The sequence below is a fragment of the Fundulus heteroclitus genome, chromosome 22, assembly GCF_011125445.2.
Source record: "Fundulus heteroclitus isolate FHET01 chromosome 22, MU-UCD_Fhet_4.1, whole genome shotgun sequence".
Classification (NCBI taxonomy): Eukaryota; Metazoa; Chordata; class Actinopteri; order Cyprinodontiformes; family Fundulidae; genus Fundulus; species Fundulus heteroclitus.
This window is the reverse complement of record NC_046382.1, coordinates 18,894,290-18,912,053: the sequence shown is the minus strand read 5'-3', so window position 1 is coordinate 18,912,053 and position 17,764 is coordinate 18,894,290. Positions and strand designations below refer to the sequence as shown.

At 38.5% G+C, this 17,764-nt stretch overlaps 1 protein-coding gene across 1 annotated transcript in view; it reads left to right on the top strand.

The window, feature by feature from the left end:
- LOC105923288 (collagen alpha-1(XIX) chain) overlaps nt 1–17,764 on the top strand; it is a gene marked incomplete in the record, with an annotated part of 154,810 nt that overhangs the window by 96,242 nt on the left and 40,804 nt on the right. Inside the window, 11 exon segments of the mRNA XM_036125877.1 lie at nt 1,029–1,109; nt 3,278–3,319; nt 10,897–10,965; nt 11,344–11,379; nt 11,559–11,612; nt 11,852–11,905; nt 12,773–12,814; nt 13,296–13,400; nt 14,391–14,444; nt 14,863–14,916; nt 16,538–16,591. Coding sequence (XP_035981770.1) covers nt 1,029–1,109; nt 3,278–3,319; nt 10,897–10,965; nt 11,344–11,379; nt 11,559–11,612; nt 11,852–11,905; nt 12,773–12,814; nt 13,296–13,400; nt 14,391–14,444; nt 14,863–14,916; nt 16,538–16,591 — 645 coding nt within the window.

Here is a 17,764-nt window from a genome sequence, read left to right as displayed (position 1 = left end):
AATATTGCGGCAAAGGTCTACGGGCCGGGACTCGGACCCAGGACGACCATGTCGAGGACTGAGGCCTCTGGACATGGATTCTTCCCCTGCACCCCTGCCGTACCCGGGGTCTCATTCATAATTCAGACCCGGCTTTAATTCAATGACAATTTTATTTAAAAATGATGGCAGGTGGCTCCATTTTAGCCATTTTGGGTAGGAAAATATCATAACAGCAAAAGTGTGAAATAGTGAACGGGCAAAAAAAGTATATATATATATATATATATATATATATATATATATATATATATATATATATATATATATATATATATTAAGAAACACATCACCTCAGGACCAATCGCAAACTCTAAAGGGGCAGATTGCCCATAATCTCAGTGGATCATCTTGTAGGATGTGAAAGGATGAATTTATCTATAACTGTGGGACTATGATCTGACAGGGAGTGTAGATGTGCTTGATAAAAACCCCAAATCCATAGCAGGGCAACAACGACAACATTTTTGGAAAACTCACTGAGTGAAACACTATTTTGAAGTTTTAATGTTTGCTGCTGCATTTTCTGTTTTGTTGTCAAGTTTTTTTTGTTTTATTTTGGGGGGGGGGGGGTTTTCATTTTTTCAAAATCTGGTATGATTTGTATAAAATACAATGTGGTGTTTCTGAGATTAGTGAAATATGTTTTTTTTTTTCAGTTTTGTAGGTTTTAAAAAAAAAGGGGTTTTCAGTTAATTTCTTTCTTTCCCTTTGATGCCAGTTGCAAATGTCAGCAGTGGCACAGTATATGTAAAATGCATTCAAAACAGAAGCTTAAAACTACACAAATTTCACATCAACAAAATGAAACCTACAATTATAAAAGACTGAATATAGTGTGAAATAAATATGTAGAAAAGTGTGTAACTTCTGTTCAGGTCTGCATATTCATGTCCACTTTTTATGCCTTACATTTTCCATTTCACTGAGTTGGTGACAGCACATTTGCCACTTTGTTTACTAACTAACATCTGTTTTCCTGCCCACAGGGAGACTCTGGTGGAGTGATTGGGCCACAGGGGCCTCCAGGTCCTAAGGGAGAGCCTGGAGAACCCGGTGGTGGATACATGGTGGGTGTCACGTAATGCATGTACAAATTAGCTCAATTTAAATGGACTCAATTCAGTATAGTAGTAATGTCAATCATCTTTATTTGTCATTGCAACATAAATTCCTCAGAAATTCTTCCCCTGCAGTTAACCCATCCCTTATAGGGTGCAGTGGGCTGAAAATGTATCAACAACACATAGATTGAACACCTGTGGAAATTTCTACATTAAAAACGTTCAGCTCATCCTACTATCCAATATGTCACTAAACCCAAGAAACAAAGATTTAAGCCCTTATATATATATATATATATATATATATAAGAGAGAGAGAGAGAGAGAGAGAGAGAGAGAGAGAGAGAGATACTTAGTAATTAAGATATTGTGAAATAAGTGAGCAACTAAGTAACAAGAAGGCAATGAATATAAAATTATAATTTAAATTAATATGGAACTAATGCCAAAATAGATATTAGTTAAAGGTCCAAAACTATTGACCAAAACAAACAAAAGTGTATTTGTTGTCCATGGATGAGAAAAGCACTCTTAAATGCTTCTAGAATAAACTTTTGCACCAAAAATAAATACACTTGAAGAACTTTGGGGTCAGAAGCCAAACATAAAATATATAAAAAATAAATCAATGAGTATATTACGATCACGTAAGAAGGAATTTTATTTAAATTTTAAGTCTGACACATTCAAAGTATGATTACCACCAAAATGTGTTGCCTAAACATTTAGCTTCACATTCAGATTTTGCTCTGACAGGGTGAACACCAAATCCTCTGATTCCTTTGGCGACCGCTTAAAATTCCCCGAGCCTCGGCTGGCTAACAGAATCTCTCCATTGCCATAAACGCGCTGACAGAGCGGGGTGTGTCGCGGTAGAAATCCTTGTTCTGGAAACGTGTTCTGCCATCAGTGAGCACACATGCTGCCCCAGCATTCCTGTTGGACAGTTTACCACTCCATGATATTAGGGAGATGCAAGGCCATTAAGCAATCCGCTCCCAACCCGTGTAATCACCTATCCTTCCATTTTGGCGCTAATAGCTGTTTAAGCACTTTCCTTTATGGAAATAGCTCTGCACACGCCGAAAGGCCCTGAGTTGTGCTCGATAGCACTCGGGCTCCTTAATCATGGGCGGCGCTCTTTAAACTGTCGTGTTTGTCTGTCTGTGGAAACATGAGGCTGAACATTAAGCCCACTGGAAGCAGTGAAAAATCTCCAGCTCTGAAGAATGCACATTTTGAAGGCACTATTTGACGGATTTGCGCGTGTTTATGGTGATTCACTGACCCTCGGTGTATTGCAGGTCTAAAGATCAACAAAGAGAAATAGCTTTCATTTAGAGCAGCCATGCCCCTGTGTTTTACAGAGGTCATTTCTACGAGAAGGGATTAGAAGAAAACACATTTATAACACTTCAGGAGATAAAAAAAATAAAACATAAAATACTAAAGAGTACTTCAAGTTACTTAATTGGTGCTGCCTTCAAATAAATAATAATTAACTTGTTGTTTGTTTTTCTGTGCTATTATTATCATCCCAAATTAGCAATCACTCTGCTCTCTAAAATAATGACAGATGCTTTATTTGCTTCAGCCGAGTGCAGATGCATAAAATCTATTAGAACTTTTCTTTTAAAGAAGCAGTCATTAAATCGGACTTGTCTCAGAAAAGGGTTTTACTTTCCCAACTTATTTGTTTAATGTTTAAGTGACCCCCCCCCCCCCCCCCCCCACTGCCCCCACTCCAATACTGTAGAATTGCTGTGTTAGTCCAAATCCGACTTCAGCAGAACTAATTTACATTGTGCAATGTGGGGCTTGTAACACTAATACATGCTGACCAAAGAAATCAATGTCTCATCTGGATGGCACAGTAAATAATGCTTACACTAGCCTCGGTTCCAATCAACGTTTTGTTCCCCGCGTTGTAGCGTTATCGCTGTGCCTCCTCACATTGAGAGTAATAAAACAGCGCCGAACACCGACTCATAATGCACCGCTGCGTTCAGGTCGCTGTCATTTGTAGAGGTTGTACAAGTTCTGGAATCCAGTTTTAATTAAAGCTCTATAATTTATACTAAGAGAGAGGAGGTGCAGCTCAGCTGACAACTAGATCTGCTGACAGAGGTCCAATGAATTCGTATTCTGATCTGTTCTTCCTGTTGTTTCTGCAGAGCGACGGGCTGTCTCTGAGCAGAGGGTCTCGCGGGCCTAAGGTAAGAGCCGAAGTGTTGGAAAGAGCATAATCATTTTCTCCAGAAAAATGCTGCTTTGTCTTAGGCCAAAGATCTTCTGACCTCACTTTGACTTCGATCACAAATGCTAAGCTGGAGTTATTGATGCACAAAAATCATATTAGTAGGAAGAAAGAAATTTGTATTCATTTCAAATTCTCTCCAAGTCTACACTGCCAGTAAACTCCCTTGCACTCCACGGGTAATTTGTTAGCAGGGATTTGAGCTAATTGTAATCTTTAGCAGCCTTCCAGGTAATTGTCAAACATGTGAGCTGGTGTTATAGTCATAAAAATTGTTTGACTAAAATAAACAGATTTAGCCACGATGCAGCATATATAGACAGAATCTAACTGCTGGTGAAACAGCTTGGATTTCTGGTTAAAACAGGGTTTAAACTGTGTTAATGTACTTTTGTGCCGTTGACAGTAAATATATAGATTCCGAAATCAAATGAGTAGTGGCTTTTTAGGATTGACCCTGTAAATTATTTATTTACTCTTATCGTTTCATTGTCTAAACCTGCTTAGCCGTGCAGGGTTGCAAAGGGGCCAGTGGTCAATGGGTGAGGTGTCTGTAACGACTGTGGGTGTGAACCTGGAAGTCAGCTGAACACAGAGTTACGTTTAAAAGGTTTATTGGAAATGTTCAATGTAGACAGACCAGGAGTTGCTGACAGAGCCAGACTTGACCTGAAACCACCATCGCAGCAGAGCACATGTGAGGTTATGCGACGATGAGTGGGTGAGTGAGGCAGGCATATGAAGGCTGGGAAAGAGGTGAGCAGAGTACAGGGCCGGATTATAGGGGGGCATCACATGACACATGCTTTAAAAATATATTTTTCATAAATTGCTATATTATTTACTTGAAATTGTTGAAAGACCATGCATTATTCGTTTTGTGAACACTGATGTCACAATAATAATAAATGATAAATAAATCAAGATTTTTTTGATTTCAACATTTTAAAACGAGATATTTGAATATTGCTCACTGCTCATATGCCTAAATGTAGTTGTGTAAGTTAGTAAATAGTAAATTACATTACAGAACTCCCCTTGATTATGTCTGATGTTTTTGAACGGAGGACAGCACGGGTGGGGGGGGGGGGGGGGGGTAATAGTGCCCAGGGGCACCACATTGTCTTAATACGGGCCTGGCAGAGTAGGAACCAATTAGTGGCATCAGGTGGAGCTGGTCTGGGCTGATGACTGCTGACTGAGGAGTGGACTAAGCTGATTGGAGGATTTCTGTGGCTGAGAGGTGACAGAGCTGATTCTTAACAAGTCCGGAGAAGTCCAGACCAAACGAACAAATACCTAAATCATGACACTTTTAAGATGTTTTTTAAAATATTTTTTAAATATTTTAAAATCCATGTCTCTTTTTCCTTCCACTTCACAGTCAGGCACTGCCGCTGAGTTGTCCTGTCAAATATAATTACCATAAAACCCACTGAGGTTTTAATAAAAATAAATTAAAAGCAAAGTGGATACTTTTGGATGGTACCTTATATCACGTGATTTCTGGAACTGTTTTAAAGCATATTTAGGTCTGAAAACGTGTACTCATTTTTGGTATAGAGCCACGGACTGTGAACTGGGTTTGTAGTTGTAAGCAAAAAAAAATAAAAAATGTGTAATCATTTATCAGGGGGACGTTGTTACGGTTTTTAGTCCCTGCCGTATCTGTATGATGGTCTTTCAATATCAGTAAGTTAAAGTCGTTCATTGATGAAATCATCACATTTCAAAAGCAAAAATAACTGGAGCTGTTTTGACAAAGGAAAAAGCTGCACTGTTTTCACAAGCTATTTTCAGTGTGATCAGTTAAAAAAAAAACAAAAAAAAAACAAGAATTACAGGGCTGAGACCTGCCAGTTCAGATGAGTTTAGGGTGCACACCGTAACGCTTCATTTCATCACATCCTTTTGTGATTTTTGGAAATTGTTTTGTGTATTTAAATTACCTTTGAACAGGACAGAACAGTTGAGAAAAGCAAACACAGCTAACAGAGTGCAGGCTAGCGCTCTGCAAAATGTTTTACACAGTTTCATCCCAAGATATCTGTATCGCCCTAATCTGCATTGCAAGATTGTTGGCATTCATGCCTTAACTGGGTTCAGGTCCTAAAATAAGTGGAGATTTTGATTAACCAAGTTTGCTGGTTGAAACATCATCCATGCATGTCTGTTGCATATGGACCTCCGAGTGGGTACCGTGTTCTGTGTTTTCTTTAAGAAAAAAACTTAACATAATTTAAATATTAGGTAGTTTTAGTTGGGGGTTTTAAACTCTGCCAACAGACAAAGTTATCATGCTTGTCATTAGTTTTGGGGATTTTTAAATTCTATGAAACTTTTATTCAACACAAAATTATGCTGTGGAATAAAGTTCAAAAGCCACAAATGCCTCCTTCAGCAGAAATTATGTCTCATATATATTTTGCATAATTCGTCTTCGGTCTCTGATATTAGATGGCAAAGATTTTTTTTTTGTTTTATCCCTCCTTCCGGGGTTTCTTTCTTTTCAGAGGTTGGCCGTTTTATCACCCTCCGTTTAGTCTTTCTGGGACAATCCACTGTGGATTCTTTTGAGAGAGTTGAGGATTATTATCTAATTAAAAGTTCAACTTCCAGTTCATCTTCAACTTTCCTATTGCCTTTAGATACCTTTTTTCATTATGTTGAAATTAAAATTTAATTAGTGGGTGCGAAGTCACTTATCTATGGCATTATTCAGACCATATACCCAAAAACAACATCTTTCTGAGCTGACAGCCAGATAATCTAAGAATTCAAAAATATTAAAATCAGTCCAGAGATTAGTATGCCAAAGAGGATTTGGCATACTAAACTGCACTACAGTTATGAATGATGATGAGGATGACAATAAGTTATCACTGATGACCTTAGTAGGGAACATGTTGGTGAATCTTTCAGCAAAATGTGGTAAATAAACTGGGGACAAACGCTCAGACACTTCACACTTTGATACTTGCAAACTCTACAATATTAAAACAATAAGCAGACATAAATGATGCATGGAACCAAATTAGTAAAATAACATAAAAACTACCTAACTGAACGTTTAACTGTATACATGTTTTTGGATTATTGTTTATTTAACACATTTTGCATATATAATGTAATTGTTAGATTTTGGTATGTAAAGTACCTTTATATACACACCACGGGATATAACAAAAATGTCTAATTGAATGACTCATTGACTGATTGATTGATTGATCTATTGATTCAAAACAACACTTTAGTTGCCTTTTGAAGTAAGCAGCACAACCAATGCAATGTAACTATAAGGGAGCTCATTCCAACGTCAAGATGTGACTGCTTTAAAAGAACAATCCCCACCCCCTTTGTTTTTTGTTTTTTACCTGAGGCTAGGAAGCTACTAATAATCTCATGTTAGATGACCCGGGGGCCCAAATAGAAGAGTGAGCCTTTAATAAGTCAGACATGAGCTGTGGAGCTTGGCCTAATAAGTTAACAGCAAGAAATAGAAGTGCTTCTGTGCTGGCTGGCTGGTCAAAAGGTACCCAGGGATGGAGTCTAAACCTTTGCTGAAACAAATCCACGTATTTCCTTTCCCCCACGTTGATGGGTGTATGTTAGTCCAAAGTGTTGACAAGTAATGTGTGCTTCAGGTTAAAAGGGGGAAAAAATGAATGAGGCTGTTAAAATGAAAGTGCAACAAAAAGCAAAGAAGCCACAGGCTAGACAAGTTAAGAGCTGATTGACGAGCGGCGTGGGGAAACTTTCCCATACAGACATGCTTAGCTTGACAGAGCATTTTGGATTTTGATAAGGTTACCATAAATATCTTCACGAAAGAAAAGCTTCATATTATGACCGAAAATAGTAAATGTTTATATAAACAAATTATGTTTGATAGGTTAACATTTGTTTTTTTCAAATAAAAATCACAAGCATATGTCACACATAACTATCAATTCTTTCACTGCCTTTTCAGGTCCTTTTTAAGTGTATATCTAACAGCTCTAAACATCTAGAGACATTTATCTGCCAATTTAGGTGGACAGGCTGTGCTATATTCCTTCTGCATTTCCATTTTTAGATGACAGATTAAACGTCGTTCTGTTCAGACCTCAGAAAATGGGTTTAAAACCTAATCCTGCTTTGAACTTGTCCACAATGTTATCTCTGATGTATCTGGGGTGTTTCTTTGTCTCCATGATGTGGTTTGTTCTCTAATGTTTGTGACAAATCTCTGAGGCCTTCACAGAGAAGCTACACACTGAGTTCAAATTGCACATATTTGCACTCTATTTTACTTATCAGGCGTTTTCTGAAGACACATTTGGAACTGCATTTTGTTTAGTAAAAGAATTTTACAGAATTGTTTTTATTTTTTATGATGCAAATGCTTTGGGTAAAGAGATTTGAAAACCAGGAGCCTCATGTACGAAAGAGCGTGCAGCTCTCATACAAAATGTTGGTGGTAGGAAAAAGTCCTAAAACCAGCCGCGCACAAAAAAATTCTGATGTACGAAACCACGCGTAGACGGGTCACCGCATGTGTTGCCTTGATGAATCCCAGTTGGCGTGGAATTGGACACACCTACATGTATACCTAGGGCCAACCGGTCCTCGCCACCAAATACATCTGCAAATCAGTCTACCATGTATTCTGTGTATTTTCACTGAGGACAGGGTGGCCTTAGGTGGTTTTGTACATCTGAAGGTTTCAGGATTTTTCCCTACCATGACAACGAAGCTGTCAGACAGTCACAGACACCTTGAGGGATATTTGTAATGAATTACTGCAAACCAACAGCTTCTTGAGTGACATCAGCGACTCATTAAAGAAACCGGCTAAAAATAACGTTTGTCCGCTAGTACCAGTTATGTTTGACCTTTTACCGCTTTCCAGCTGCTGCATTGAGCTCGACTACAGTTTAATGCTGATTGTTGTAATGTACAACAAAATCATTGTAATGTAGTGAATATGCCTCCAGTATTTCGAAGAGGAAGTCTGTCCCCCACACTGTGTGGAGTCCTTTAAATCTTTAAGACAAGTCAGGATGTCACATAAAATAATCATCAAGTCGGCAATTGCACACGATGCCTGCTCTTATTTTATACCAGACACAATATTATAATGATAATAAATCTAAACATTATGATGGTATAGCGGAATCCTGAGTTGAGCAGGATTCTAGCAATATAATTGTAGTCATAGCTGTGATTACATTTGGAAAATCGGCTCCTTTCTGCAAATAAGAGCCACGGTTCAGGGAACTTTTATGTATCTGAATAACATATGGATGAGGTCATCCGAGGGGGCTTGGGTCTAGCCAGGCTAGCCCCAAGCCCCTGTATACATGGCGTATCAGTCTGGAAAGGAACTGGTAGAGCACAATTTCAAAGGCAAGACTAACAGGTGTCAGCACCAACAGGTTAGAAACAATCACATAACTATGGATGAGATGGAAAAAAAAAACTCCAAGTGACATGCTTTGTAATTTGTAGTCCATAAAACATGTGATGCCATCGAGCAAACGCTCCGGAGAATGATTGTTGCCGCTTTTGTCTAAAGATCTGAAGATGCATCATGTACTCACATGTACTTTCTTAGTTTTTCCAAGGCACCAAGCAACAAGAATCTCAATATGTACCTTTACTGTTATGGTTACAGGCGGTGCTGCATCATGGGTAATTCTGGCGCTGAGAGTGATGCATCGTAAAGTCCCGCCTCTCGCACTGTGATCTGTCCTGTTTTTTTTTTTTTTTTTGGTATATGTACATATATATGCATATATTGTAAAGATTCTGAAGGTTGAGGACCCAGTATTCAGCCAGACAAAGCGAATGCCGAAAAAAGATATTTATTTTGTTACTGCTGATGGGACAGGAACCAGAACAGGTGAGGCAGTCAGATTTCAAAAAGGGGAAAACAAGAATCTTAATCCAAAAACCAGTCCAGAGTCAAAAACGGGAAAACACAGATAATTAAGAGTGTCCAAAGCAGAAACCAAAAACAGTGTCCTAGAAACAGATCCGAGGTCGGCAATGAATAAACTTATCAGGAGCACTAGGAGCAAACCAAGCTCTACTAGTCATGAACAGAATCAGGTCAGGTATACAGGAAACATGATGGCTCAGAAACGCTGGACATAAGACAGGAAAGAATAAACATGTAACTAGACACCGGATCAGACTCACCAGTAACCATAGCAGACGAACTTGCACTGATGACTGAACTGAACAGGGATTATATAGAGCTGGGACCAGGTGAAGCCAGTAAAAGATAATTGCAGGCGGGGTGGAGCAGAGCAGGTGTGCAAAGAGAGTAATCAAACCAGCCATCAGTGCCGAGATCCCAACAGAAAACAGAAGCAAGCCAGAAACCAAAACAATAACAGAAAAACTGGGAAAACATGGCAGGTAGTAAATACAACTGATAACATACACAGAATCAAAATACCAAATGAACCCTAGAGCCCACACTATGGCACAAAACAAACTAAGACAGGTAAGTGGGATAGCAGGTAAACCAAACAGAACTAAAGGCTTACAGAACCCTGACTGATAACATAAAAGAACAAGATCAAACCATAACAAAAGCTCAAATCATGACATATGTAGTATAAATACATTTTGATTGTAAGTCAGTCTGGCTGTCCAGGCTAGCTTGGAATGTTAAGGTTGATTCCATCATTTTGGGGTGTGTAACATTATTGGATGAGGCTAAATCACATTTTGTTTCGATTTTAACCCATGAAAGCCAAAACTCTTAAAAAACTTCAGGTTCGATGCTCCTTGGGTTAAATAAAACTGAATTGAATCATATTTCAGTGGATTTGGTTGAGCTCTAGAGCTTTGTGGATTTTTTTATTGTCAATTAAAGAAGTTTGCGTCGCTGCCGCGCACTTTCACGCAATGCTAATTTTTATACTCAACTTGGGCATTAGATATTACACCACATGTTTATTTTGCGCGTACACATGCTTCGGACATGAGACCCCAGGTATTGTTTACCTTTTACTTGGCAGTTTTGCACTACTTTGTTTTCCCTACTAAAAAAAAAATCTAGTCAAAAGACCTTGACGTGTGTGGTTGTAACGCCTTGAAACCTAAACAAGTTAAAGGGGTGGGAATACTTTTACATGCAAATCCATTTTAGGTGTAGGATAATTTAATACAAAACCTTACACCTGTTGTGCCATGAGAAATCGAAGAAACCTACTTTTTAAGTGCCCAAACCTCTAACAAGAAAACTAAGCATGTTTAACGTTTTAAATATGTAAAATACTCACACATAGTATATGTGCTCAATGTCGCATTTGACCGAGCTTTAAAGTTTTTTGTGGTTCCTCGTTATCTCCAGTGTTGTCATTTGATTAAACTTTGTATTCTGAGTTTAAATGCAATGGATAATAAAGATGTGCCTGCCACTGCCCCCGCTGTCTTTCTCCAGATACAAGAGATAAGGCAAACAGAGTTTAATAGTTAATTATCATGCGGCGCAGGAGCGCTCCTGTCTTATGAATTCCTCGCACCTTTTGTTTGTGTCAGGGTGAAAGAGGTGTGCCCGGAATGCCTGGAGACCACGGAGAGAAGGGAGAACCTGGGGAGAGTATTATTGTGAGTATGATGCCGTATTGATTGCCCCATCACTCCTTCATTTATTATTTAGCTCAAACCATGATAGCTTGTCGTAAAAAAAAAACTCAAGAGTGTCAAGATAAGTGGTCATTAAATACATCTTTAGGTGAAATCATTGGTTATTATTTCAAGGGGCTGGCGTACTGCGTTCTTGATTCATCACAAAGTGTAGCTAGCCGTCGATACGCGCTCTGAACGTGGCAAATTTGACTGCGAATGAGTGTGTGTTCGTTTTGGGAACACGGCATAGTCGAAGACAAAGAATCAATAGAGCAAAAGGTGCCTAACACAATTACTGTACTGGATCTGGGTGCTAGAGGGCATATGGTGTTAACAAGATGTGTGATGTGTTCGTAGGGCCCAGTGGGACCCCCAGGGAAGCCCGGAGCTGAGGTCTGTATCAAATTCTCACTTTCGCAGTACAGATACAGCATCTTTAGAGTTTTTCACTCAGTTTTGGTAACATTACGATGGGGACAATTTCATGGAATTCTTTTAACCTACATATGTATATAAAATGCACTAAATGTTTAAAAGCATAAATCTTTCCACTAACTCTGGGTCTTCTTCAGGGTCCTCGTGGGCCTCCCGGTTTATCTGGCCCTCCCGGAGCTCCAGGAAGGGAGGTTAGTGAATATAGCCTTTTACTTGAATCTAATTCAGTCCCACAAGTATGCAGATAAAAGATAACTGGATGCATAACAGATTGTCAGCTTCCTGCTGTGGATGTCCTAGTATAATGTATCATAGCTCGAAGCCACAAATCACCACCAACCGAGACGACTATGGAAAGTTATGGCTCTGCATGCCTGCATGATATTACACCCAGTAGGAGTGTTAAGTCTATTCTTTGTCTCAATTAAAGGGCTCCCCTGGTAGACCAGGTCTTCCGGGCCCTGCTGGACCCCCAGGTGAACCAGTAAGTAAGAACACTTTTATGCAATTCAGTATAACTGAGGAGCAGTGAGAACTGTAGATATATTTCTTTCAGCATGTGTTAAAAACCAGTGTTTTAGACAGCACAGCCTTGTTGTATTTAAAAAAAAACTACGATAGCATTTTTTTTTACATACTCTTTCCACCAGCAAATTTACAGCCCTTTGCCTTGTTAAAACAACACATAACAAACAATTGATTCCATGCCCTTCTAAATTATTATAACATTGGCATGTTGATACACTTTTGACAATTTTGGATTTCATTTTTAGAGACGAAAATTACACCTAATTCACTTTTTATCTTTTTTTTTCAATATTTTAAAGGGTTGCTCAAAATTTGCATGACAATCGGATGGAAACATGGCTAGCGACACAGTTGAGCTTTAAATGGCCCGTTATAGTTCCAGACATTGTGCATGTGTGCAGGTTTAAAACAATGCAGTAATCTTTAAGCAGCCATGCAGGCCAAATACCTAAAAGACCATCTCAAAAACCTTGTGTAATTGCAGAATTTCAACATGCTCAGGGTCAGGCCTTCATACTAAATATTCACAATACATTTATCATCCCTTGTTTCTTTTTAGTATTTGAGAATCTTATAGTATTGTGATTTAAGGATTTCCTCAAGTACCGGGAATAAAAAAAAATGAACAAATCAGTTTGATTGATAAGCATGTTTGTACAAATCCTCAGGCTGGAGTGACTGATGGTATGACTGGGCCGCTAATATCTTTATTTGTGTGTGAGAGAGATTTAAAGGATGCAACTGAACCAAACAGCTGCAGCATATTATTAAAAACCATAAAAGATTTGCCCTGAGTGACAAAACTCTCTTCTTTTTCTGACAGACTGCCCTGCCTATTGTTGGAGACATGGGTGCTTTACTTAAGGTATTTCAAGGAAGTCAGGTTTGTGATTATAAAGTATCCCTGTTTTTGTTGATTGGACCCTTATTTATTAGGAGGATGGATGGATGGTTTTGTACCTTTTTTCCTGTTAGAAAAATGTATTGTTTACAGGCGTATTTAGTGTTACATGTCTGGCCCATTGTTGCAATAAATAGATTTAGTTTTTATATTTTACATTTCCATTCATCCACTCTCTCCAACTTCTCACCTGTTTCCTGGAACAACTGATCGTTGCAGTGACACATGCCGAGCGGTCTCACTCATGACCTCATGGCAGCACCGCTTGTTTCACAATAATTCTGCTCAGCAGACATTTGGGGGAACATTTTGTGTCCGCCGAGGTCCTGAGTCTTACCCGGCGGATGTCACATAGTATGAGACGTAAATGCAGTGTGCCAGCTTAGCTTGATGAAATCTTATCTGTGCCGCTGGTTTTGCTTCTTGCCTCGCCGGGCTTTGGCAGAACGCCTGCGGTCTTTGCCAGACGAGAGTTCCCGGGCTGCCGGGGCAGAAGGGAGAGAAGGGGTCCCCCGGAGCGCAAGGAGTGGAAGGCTTGGTGGGAGAAAAGGTACATGCAGTTCTGACATTTTTAATTTATTTTGCATTCTAATTCAGCCGTTTGGGACCGGTGTAGAGTGGCATTTAAATATTTTAGACTCAACTGCACTGCAGCAGTTTACTGTCCAAATAAGACTCAAGAGGATATAAACCAAATACAAGAAGATTTTTCTGCACATGCAGAAAGGATATTATGCTTGATAAGAGGCTTTTGTAAAAAGATAAAAGGGGAAAAAAAGTTAATTTTTTCCACCAAGAACATTAAAACGTTGGATCAGTTTTTCTGATTAACAACTAAATGTGAAAAAAACCAAAGCGATCAAATTGGTCTGTGTGTAAGATTTTATAAAGAAAGAAAGTCTTCTAATTTCACAGCAGACATTGAGACATTTATAGGGAGAAAAGCCTCTTATTAGCAAGTGGCATTTTCCATTTAGATATAGTTCTGTGTTAGGCCTGTACTTTACCTAACAACCAGAGGCGGGCAGCCCTCTTCAAACACACATTTCTCATTCTTTTTCTAATGTCAAAATATCTGCCATTAAATAATGTGACAGAAGTGTGACTGTAAGCACAGGTCCGTACACAAAGATTCTTTAGAGGACAAATGTGTTGCCTCCTCATTAAAACATTCAGAAACAAACGTCTTGCAAATTCAAATCTGGGAAGTTCTGCAAACCGCTGAACCTGAAATACAATTTGTTGACAACCAGATTTAGTTGTAGAGGTGGAGCAACCAAAGAAGCGATGCACTGATTCTGATTTATATTTTTCTTTTTTCTTTTTTTTCTATGGGAAAATGGGGTAAATTATTGCAAACACTAAACACTTAACTTAAAATCCAGGGCAACGTGAACGAAGAAGCTTAATTTTATGTATCTGAAAGTGTCAAATTAATGTCACGTTTTTAATGTTGAATTAAAATAAGGGATTAGTTCATGCTGACAGTAGCACTTACCTGAGCTGTGCGACAATAGTAATGTATGTGTTTTCCTAACAGGGGGATCCAGGTGTAAGAGGTCCGATGGGTAATCCAGGAAAGGAAGGCCCAAAGGTAATATCAGACATTTAAAAACTACAACACAATCTGTTAGAATTGCTTTTCATAATGCCTACTTTCCCCCAGGAAGAAACCCGGCAAACTAATTGTGACAATTTGATGCCGTTTGTTAAATTAGCCGTGAATTTTGCAATTAAATATTTACAGTGTTTATGTACCTCTTTACATTATTGCTGGAAACCTAAAGAGCTATTTCTACCGTTAATATTATTAGGATCACTTAGTGCTCTCTGCAGAAATTGTTGCTATGGATACAGCCTTGCACCAGTGAAACAGGCTCAGCAATTTCAAGTTGTGTGCTGGAAGAGAGATTTTGAAGTTTATCCCTGTCAGCCTTTAGTTTGAGACTTTGCTATGGTTGGTGAAAAACATTCCCTGTTCCTTACCTCGCTGGCTCTGCTCTGCCCTGCAGGGTGTAAAGGGAGAGAGAGGGTTCCCAGGTCCCACTGGAGATAAAGGTGACGAGGTAAGTAAGGCAAATTTTTAATCTAGTAAATTAATCCTTTAGTCATCAGCCCACCTGGAAGGGACAGAGACATTGAGCAATGAGTTTTTAAGACAAATGTAAATACAGCGGGGTGATGAATCATCACAGATTTTGCTCTGTTTTGGCTTTTTTGTCATATTTAGATGTTTCAGATCGTACAGTAGAATATATAATCAAACAGAAACAACGTAACTAGAAAAAGCAGCTTTGAAATGATGACATGATTTATTACAGTAAAGATATAGCTGTCTAAGCCAATATTATAATTTTTGATCTGAAACATTTAAATGTTCACTTTACTTATTGTAATGGTCTCACTTTCTTAGAGTCCCAGAGAAAGTTTTTCAACAGAAGCTTTTGAAAGTTGTCCAAAACGCAGCATGTACGTTTATTACACTTTATTAACGTGACATGTAATATGTTTCTGCCTGTATCTGTGTTATTAAAAAGAGTATTTCTTCACAGTTTATCTTACATTAGAATCTACAAGATATCTTTACAAACAAGCAGGATTCTAAGTTGATTAGACGGTTTATGCTCAGTAAAAACATATATGCGCAAACTAATAAAACATATTTAACTGTACCCGCTTTAAAAACATCAGCAGCAGACACGTAGAAGCTAGTTGAATGGTTATGATGATATGTGTCTTAATTATTTGAAATGTAATAATAAGGTTTCTTAAATAATTTAATTGATAATTTTGTTTACAGTTTGTGCTGTACGATTTTTCTCAATTAGCAATTATTTGAATATATTATTTTCACTTTTATATATGATATATGAACTAGTCCTACATGCTGAAGAAGAAGAATCATAATCATAATGCTCATCACACAAGTGCATGGTGAAATTATGCCAGCTGCCACTGTTGGCTGCATGGAAGGGGGACTATTTAAAAAGAAAAATTATAAAAGTTATAAAAACACAAATATTGCATTAACAAAAAAATCCAATATTACATATACATTTACATAGATCAAAACTTTGCTTTTTTTTGGGTAATACATACAAACTACACTTTTACAGACGCTAAACTACTTGCATAGTTAAATCTAGTACTCTCAAAATGTTTCATCACAAGCTTTTAAAGTTTGTGATGCAAATTGTAAATGTATAAATGATCTGCTGAGGCATATTGAGAATGCCCACTTAACAGTAATTTCCACATTAATCCTTAGATTAGTGCATATCCTCCAGGTGCAGTCAGCTGCGCTGCCCTCGGCATGTCCAGATGCCTGCATCGCTGCCACAGATTTAAACACTCAAATGAAATCATAGTATACTTTTCACGCAAGGTGGCGGCTCATTGAAACTCACACCTGCTTAGTGTTCATATTGAAGTTGATCTCTTGTCTCATAAACACGCGCTCCTGAACAGATGGGCAGACAGTACAGCACTTATAGCCGACTGAAAAGTTTCCTAAAGGGGATGCTGAAGCTCTGGCTCTCCTCAAGTGTTTGCAAATGGCCAAGATGTTATGCCATAGGCCAGTAGTATCAGAAAACTATTCTGTATTTAATTAATGCAATTATTTGATGCAATTAATATTATTAGCATTTTTTTTTAAAGGGAGCACTGATTTACTGTCTTCTCCAGGGGCCAACTGGAGCTCCAGGACTTCCTGGTGTTGCTGGTCGAACAGGAGCCCCGGTAAGAATGTTTTTTAAAAATGTTTTTGCTATTTTCATTACGAAATAAAATTACAAATATGGGGTGACACATAGCAATGAGAACAAAAATAGCAAAAAAAATTAGATTCACAGTGCTGACCTTTCAGTGACAACGTGAGATGATTGGTAAAACATTTAAATCTGGGAAGGAAATGAAGTTTAAGATGCATTAAAGAGGTTTGAGTGCTTTGTTTAAGCGAGGTTCAGCTCCCACCATGTCTACGTTCTAAAAGATCAGACTTGCAGAAGTGCAGTTTTTCTATCTGTGTCACTGGCTGTGTGTCATCCACTATTTGTTGCTAGGCTGGGTCACAGATTTCCCGTTAAACAGAGTGAGCTTCTTTGGCACCATCATTCCAGGTGCACACTGTTCTGAACACAGAAGTGGAAATAGGGGCGATTGAGGGGCATTCACCCAGTTCCTACTGGTCTGGGATGATTACACTGCGGTATGATCTCAAAAGATGTTAAAATTCTCTCTAAAAGGTAGCTAACACAAGACAGCACAAAAGCAGATGTGCCAATGACCGCTCAGATGAATGACACTTGTCCCACACGGGGGGGGGGGGGGGGGGGATTGAGGGTTAAATGGGTTCAGTTCAACTATAGAGTACGGTAATCAGGTCCACGCATGACTTTGTGTGTTATCACCCCGTATTGAGTGTTAATAGAACAGAAACAGAGTTGTGACATTGCTTCATCAATTGTGATCAGTTGTGACATTGCTTCAGAGCCCTTCTGCAATCTCAGTAGCTTTATCCACTGCCCAGGCTTCTCTTACTGAGGGTGAGCAAATGTAAGAAATGTTTCCTATGTTAACACCTGATTTGGACGTAGAAAAAAAAGGGAATATTCAAGGTGAAATTCCCTGAAAATTTAAGAGAATTGTGTAAAATAACCATTATTTTTATACCCTCCTCACACTAGTGCGCAATAGTCCTGAGAGTTAAGACCACTCGCTACAGGAACAGCTTTGTTCCTGTAGCTGTTTTTCTTTTAAGTAAGTCTTGACGCATGTTAGTTATTTTTGTGGTATTTTAGTTTTTTTAAAGCTTTTTTTTATCTACTTATTTATTTACTATTAATTTTGAAACATGTCATCTCAAGGCACTTTCCAAAGTCAAATACAATCAGATTATACAGATTGGATCAG